We start from the raw sequence: 7,167 nt of genomic DNA, 5'->3' as shown, positions 1-7,167 counted from the left end.
TTTGAGAAATGCAATAATATGGTGTATGATGCCACCAAGTGGACTTACATTGTACTGCAAGTACAAAACTCAGCAAAATCAACCTTGGTTTTGATTGATTGAATATTTTATTAGGCAAAAAATGTAAAACAGCACAGTTACATTTAAAATACTTTGTCTAACAGGTCCGTTCATGAAAGTCCTTGCGGTCTTGTTTCCAATGAGGGCCTTGGTATTCAATTCATAGACATATATAGTGGCACCACAGTTCGAATATGAATTTTTTAAAAAAACAGAAAAAGATAACACTATGTACAACAAAAAAATCTAAAGGGGGAAAAACAACTATATGTACAAGAACAGGGGGGGGTCGTCTGTCTAACGGGAAAATGGTACTACCTCCTCTTTTGGCCTCCTGAAAGGTGAGTTTTTAAGGCTCTTTTAAATGAGCCCAGCGAACTGCAATTTTTTTGAGGGATGGGTTTAGACTATTCCAATCCTGGGTGGCAGTGCTGTAGAAGGAGAATTTAAATCAGTGAGCAGAAATCTAGTTCCACAAACCCAACAAAAAGCCGGAGGTTCTGTCACTTCTAATCTTTCAAGTCCCTGATTCTCATCCCTCTTCATTTCAAAGACTCAATTTGGTCCATGGTGAAGTGTTACACCATGGACCCTATATTTTGTCTCTATAGGACACCAACCTAATAACTTCTGTGTTTCATGCTTACTGCTGCTGCTGTTATGATGTTATTATCTGACTATGCTGACACCTGAATATCCCCACAGGGATCAATACATATTTTTTATTATTTTACTGTCGAAGACAAAATGCAGTAAGTTAAATGCATCACTAGAAGGCGCAACACGTGTCATTTTCAGTTCAACGAGGGACAGTAATGAGACATTGAGACTGATAGTGGTCCAGTGGTGGGTCAATGTAGGCACACTGCAACCAAAGAACTGTTGTCAGCAGTATTGCCAGATTGTGCGAGAGAAATAAACAACCAGTTCCATGAAAACAAGCCCAAAAGAAGCGACTAAGCCGCCCACATGAGCACTTTAAACCTATATACAAAACAATTAATAAATATAGGCTATTTGAAAACAGCATTGAGACGTGTTGTGAGCTATTTTGTGAGCTATTTTCTAAAATATCTTGGGGAAAAAAGAAATTTGAAATATTTTTTAAACATCAACTCAAACCTGGTACGGGGGTCCCTTAATTGCCACAACATATTTTCAGATGGGGATATGTGGACAATTACACATTCATTTGGGGGTCCTTGACATGAAAACGTTTGAGAACCACTGGTTTAACAACATTAGGAAACAAGCCCAAATAATTAACTACACTTTAAAAACAAGCCCCCAAAAATGCAACCCGCAACTACCAATATTTACAAGCGACTTTACAGAAAAACAAGCCCAAAGTCGTTTATAATAAGCAGACATGGCAACACTTGTTGTTAGTGGTCCTTGGTGGTTCACATGGGTTCATGCTGCAACTCCCCCACCCCACACTATAACAATGTTATTCTAATGGATGTAATAAAGGAGAGCAGATACATGAACTTTTATTTATTATTTTATTTGAAGTAATTTAATTTAATAAAATAATCAAAAAGGTAAATGCTCCCTTAACTGTCTTTGTAAATCATTAAGCCTACACTCCAAACAAGATCCAAGAGATTGTTAATATTAGGCCTAAACCGCATACCGAGTACAATTATTGGGTTTTGGCTCCTTAAAGGGATAGTTCACCCAAAACAATACTTTTTTTCCTAGCGATTAGGCCCCCCATGGAGACTTGAATTCATGGATATTTTTTTGTTTTTGTCGCATTCCTAAGCCTATAATTTGATGACCAGTGGACCGGCAGCGGTTCCAGTAGGAGACACAAAGGAGACTCTTTGTGTCTCCTACCGGAACTGCTGCCGGTCATCATTATTTATTTATTGGCTTAGGAATGTGACAAAAAAAATAATGAATCCATGAATTCAATGGGGTGACTACTAATTGATTGAAAAAAAGTAATTTTGGGGGTGAACTATCCCTTCAATGGAGGCAGCATTACGCTAATGGCTTAGTTGTTCATGGATGGAGGCTTCACGCCTTTTCCTCTCATCCTCAGCTCTGCTGCTGTAACTAACCCTACCCCTAACCCTAATTCCACGACAACCCAAACCCCAAAAACCCTCTTTTACTAGCTTCCGCTAGTTTCTGTTTCCTGTCCTCCTCTTTACTCTTCTCCCAACTCTTCAGCCCATCTGTTGCTACGTTCTTAATAATATCCAATCGGTTATTGTTCACCGCCACTTGTCTAGTCTCCCTATCTTCCTCTCGTCTCCTCTCCTCCCTATCTTCCTCTCGTCTCCTCTCCTCCCTCTCTTCCTCTCGTCTCCTCTCCTCCCTCACTTCCGCTTGTCTCCTCTCCTCCCTCTCTTCCTCTCGTCCCCTCTCCTCCCTATCTTCCTCTCGTCTCCTCTCGTATTCCTCTCTACTCCTTTCCCTGTCCTCCTCTCGTCTCCTCTCGTATTCTTCTCTACTCCTTTCCCTCTCCTCCTCAAGCCTCCGGCTGATTTCTTCCTCAAACCTCTTCCTGTCTTCCTCGCGCCTCTGGCTCTCTTTTATCTCCCACTCCTTTCTCATGGCCTCCACTTTCTCCCCCAGTTCCTCCTGCCTTTTCCTTTCGTCCTCCTGTTGTTTCATCTCTTCCTCCCTCCTCTTTCTCTCCTCCTCCTCTTGAATCTTTCTCTGGGCCTCTAAGTACATCTCATCCGTGTAATGCTGTCCACCATTGGCCTTTACCATCTTATCAATCTTGTCTAGCAGACTGGTCACCTGTGCCCGGTCGTCTATCTTTCTGTTGTCAAAAGCATGGTACCTTCCCTCACACTCAATAATTAGCTGATTAAGCACTGGGCTTTTCTCTATATAATCCTTCACCGGTATTTTGATGGCGTCTGCATGAGTGAACAGAACCAATGCGTACTTCAAAGCCAGCTTGGAGAAGTTCTCCTGAATCCACTTCATGGTCATCTGTTCCTCTGCGGTGAATCGCACGTCCAGCCTGATCACCAGCAGGAAGACGTGGGGACCGGGTACGGTCATGTACACGCACTTCACAATCTCCTCCTTCATCTCCTCATTGGTCAGCGATGTGTCGAAGAGCCCGGGCGAGTCAACCACCACCACCTTTCTTCCCGACACTTTGGTTTCAAATTTACTGCACTGCCTGGTCACCGATTCAGATGCGTAGTCCTCTACGAACTCCTCTGTGCCCAGGATGGTGTTCCCAGAGGCACTCTTGCCCACGCCGGTCTTACCCAGCAGCACAATACGCACATCAGAATCAGCTGCTGACACAAATGATATGAAGATATATGAACTATAGCTAATGCTGCTGAATGAACACAACTAAAAAATATGACAAGCAAGCAGTTTGTGATCAAAGTAAATCTTTAGTTGGCGTTGGGAATGGAGGTGGGAGAGTGAACATGTTCCATTCTATTTACATTCTTTGTATGTTTTTCTAAACAGAAAAAAACATTATCATGTATCTTCTGTTCTGGTCCCATGGCGCTGGGTGGGCGTTTTGCAGAAATCAAAAAGTGGAAGAGCCAATCAGCGTCTGTCAATCACAGGGCCCTGAGCGCAGACGCTAGATTGGCTCTTCCACTTTTTGGTTTCTGCAAAAAGCCCACACAGCACAGACCATGTGCCCACCACACATGGTCTACCAGGCTACAGGACCAGTCCTCCTAAACATGTCATGGCTTTTTTGATGTGAAGCACCCATGTGTTATGAAAGCTCTCTACAACAAATGATGAGTGCTGATGTTGTTTTTGTTGTCACAGCGAGGTGTCAGAGGTCAAATACGTAGAAAAACCATTACAACAGACCTAGTCAGTTCTGCATGTTATAGATAGAAACCTTTAGGACTTGCCTTCATTTCCATCCGCTGATGAAGTCACTTCTGTCTCTTTGCCTCCTGAGTAGAGAAGAAAGGGAGTTCATGTTGTTACAGTCAAGTTAGGAAATCAAAAGCAGCTTGAGACTAGTTTATATCCCATTATTCTGTTGGTTTTGCTGTTTGAGGATATAAATATGTTTACAGTGAACTGTCAGATACCAACCACCGAAAGGTCACTTCACATTGCTTTAGAGTTTAGAACCACGCACATGCACATGCACATGCACATGCGCACGCGCGCGCACACACACACACACACACACACACACACACACACACACACACACACACACACACACACACACACACACACACACACACACACACACACACACACACACACACACACACACACACACACACACACACCCACTGGCGCCTAACTTTCTCTATGAGTGGGAGAGCACAAAGAAAGACACACCAAAAAGTTTTGTGCCAGCCAGGCAGCATTTGTGTTGTTAGAATGTTCCAAATATATATATATAAATATATTCCACATTTTATTGCAAGAGTTTTTGAAAATAGCAGATCTACAAGCGCACAACGCGTGCTGCGGGGGGAGAGCAGGGCAACAGGAAATGGTAGTGTGGGGGAGCACACGCTCTCTGTGGCTCCATGCTTTAGGCGCCAGTGACACACACATCTTAGACACACTCACAGATAAAGTAAAAAATACAGTGCATCTAGAAAACAAACAAATTATACACACACTGTTTGTATTAAACACTTGGTTTACCCGTTTGCTAAGATGGCTCCTATCTGCCTTGGCCTACTGCCAGTGTGCACGAGCAATATGGCACAGCAGTTTGCGAGATTAGTCACGCACACACAGACAGACACACACACACAGACATATACAGACATACACAGACAGACACACACACACACACACACAGACATATACAGACATACACAGACAGGGGCCAAAGCATCTCTGCGCCTGGCCTTTCCAGCCTGGTGGAGATAACAGCACTGCGGTTGTTCATTAAAAACATGTCTTTCATTTCCAAATTGTGAGAATGACACGTACAGCTCACAGCCTTTTCATAAAGACAATGTTTTATAATTATTATTATAAATTAGTTGAAGGTTCAACTCCATACATATTGCTAAAATAAAGTTCTCAAACTCACCATCAGGATTAACCACAGGCTTAGACCCATATGAACACATCTCCTTTATATGATCTGAAATGAAATTCAAACACATAATAATAGCATAATTCCAGTCAGATCACAAGTGTGAATATTATTTGATCTTGGCGTTCAGGTCCAGGTGCCGACCCCCAGTTTGGGAACCACTGTTATAGAGGATATATTGCACGGATATGAATACAGGTGTTCCTTTAGATTTTGACTTGCCCTTACGTGTGCCTTAAATGGGCACAAAAAACTTCTTTCACTGCTCAACTGTAATATTTGTTCTCTCTTTTTGTGTGTGGATAAATTACTTGAAAGAAATGAATGAATTACGAGATATACCAGAGTAATCACATGAAAGCAAGAATAGAAACACACCAGAATAACAATATTTTTCACCAACCGGGTTGTAAATGGAGAGTGCAAACACCAGGTTGGAGTTAATCCAGGACCTAGCTGGTGCGTGTCTTTATTATTAATAGGTAAACCTCGACTATAGTCGACTACCAGTGGGTCAAATTTAGTGGTGGAAGAAGCACTCGTTGTAGCAATACCACAATATAAAAATACTCTGTTACAAGTGCTCAAAATGTTACTTGAGTTCAATCAAAGTAAAAGTACTAAAGTCTTGGTATCAAAATGTACTTAAAGTACCTAAAGTAACTAGTAACTAAAGTTTAAAATTATATTGAGTAAAAGTACAATATTTTCCTCTGAGATGTAGTGGAGTAGAAGTTAAAGTATTGGAAATACTCCAGTAAAGTAAAAATACCTAAAAAAATAATAATTGCGTTGCATCAAATTTCTATAGAGTGGACAGCTGACTGAAAGATGTCAATGGGGGAGTGATTAGAGGAGAGGCTAGGTTGAATAAATTACCCATTGTTCACGCCCATTACCTGGAGCTGAGAGGTGCTATAGAAGTGGACATTCTTTAGAAGGGATTATCTCAGTTTGGACTATTATAGATAACAAGATTCAAATGGTCACATCTTCTTCAAATATATTCCAATTTCAATGAATGAAAATTCATATGAAAGCTCACATTTGTTCTCTCTTTTTTTGTGTGGATAAATTACTTGAAACAAACGAATGAATTACGAGATATACCAGAGTAATCACATGAAAGCAAGAATAGAAACACACACCAGAATGATAATATTTTTCACCAACCTGAATGAGACCATACAGTAGTAGAACACAATCAGTGCCTGTTCCCTCTGTCGTCCAGCTTCTAGGACAGTTGTCTCTTAGTCCAGCAGCCTGGAGACTTATATAGGAGAAGCAACTCATTTTCAGTTTCATTATGACAATATACAGTGCTGACAGATCTATTACATAAGGGGTGGCTCTAGTATACATTTTCCAATCATTTTGATCAGAACAATCTTTACGATGTACTTTGGTCGCTACAACAACCATGTCTCTGCAGATTCTGATCCAGATAATGAGTGTCATTGTAAATGTACGTACCGACCTGACCAGTGGTGGAAAGAAACTACTGTAACTCAAGTACTGTAATTAATATGTAAATAGAGTGAGATATGATAGGACACAATTTTGACTGGCAGTATTTGTTGGACAAACCACTAAACAGAACTTCATTTAATTTGTAGGGGGTGATTAAACTTCGTTCCATCATAAGCCATGGGATATTCTCTTCTTGGGAAAACCGTCTCTCAAGTGAGCGAATGGCAAAAGATATGTGATATAACTAAAAATTTGGTAATTCCAATCCGCCTTGTTGTTTACTCTGGTAAAGAATTATATTGTACCTTGGTCGTTCGACACAAGTTTGGAATCTGTATTACAAGCAACACAATACAAATAAATGACAATATCCACAATCCCTCAGCACTCTGCTCAGCTGTTGAGAATGCTCATTTGTTAGTTGCATGGGCTGCTTTGTCTCAAGTTCAATCTATTCTGTTTCTACATTTTATTGTGCTATTGTTGCATATTGCTTTTTGCCTCTCATGCGTCGGCCCCGTTTATCGCTGCTTGCAGCTATATTTCATTTATTTGACTTGAAGATCAGAGACAGACAGATGTTTTAATTAAAAAAAATATATATG

General features: G+C 40.9%; 1 protein-coding gene across 1 annotated transcript in view; it reads right to left on the bottom strand.

Moving 5' to 3' along the window:
- The window catches only part of LOC308080166 (GTPase IMAP family member 9-like), a gene marked incomplete at both ends in the record, with an annotated part of 10,786 nt that extends 5,660 nt beyond the window's left edge, over positions 1–5,126 (bottom strand). The window contains 2 exons of the mRNA XM_080421943.1: positions 2,481–3,335; positions 5,087–5,126. Coding sequence (XP_080278069.1) covers positions 2,481–3,335; positions 5,087–5,126 — 895 coding nt within the window. The remainder of the gene's footprint in view (positions 1–2,480; positions 3,336–5,086) is intronic.
- Positions 5,127–7,167: the final 2,041 nt, after the last annotated feature.

This window comes from Gymnoscopelus braueri (genome assembly GCF_963280865.1).
Source record: "Gymnoscopelus braueri genome assembly, chromosome: 24".
NCBI lineage: Eukaryota > Metazoa > Chordata > Actinopteri > Myctophiformes > Myctophidae > Gymnoscopelus > Gymnoscopelus braueri.
Note: the sequence above shows the minus strand (reverse complement) of the source record. Positions and strands in the feature narration are given on the sequence as shown.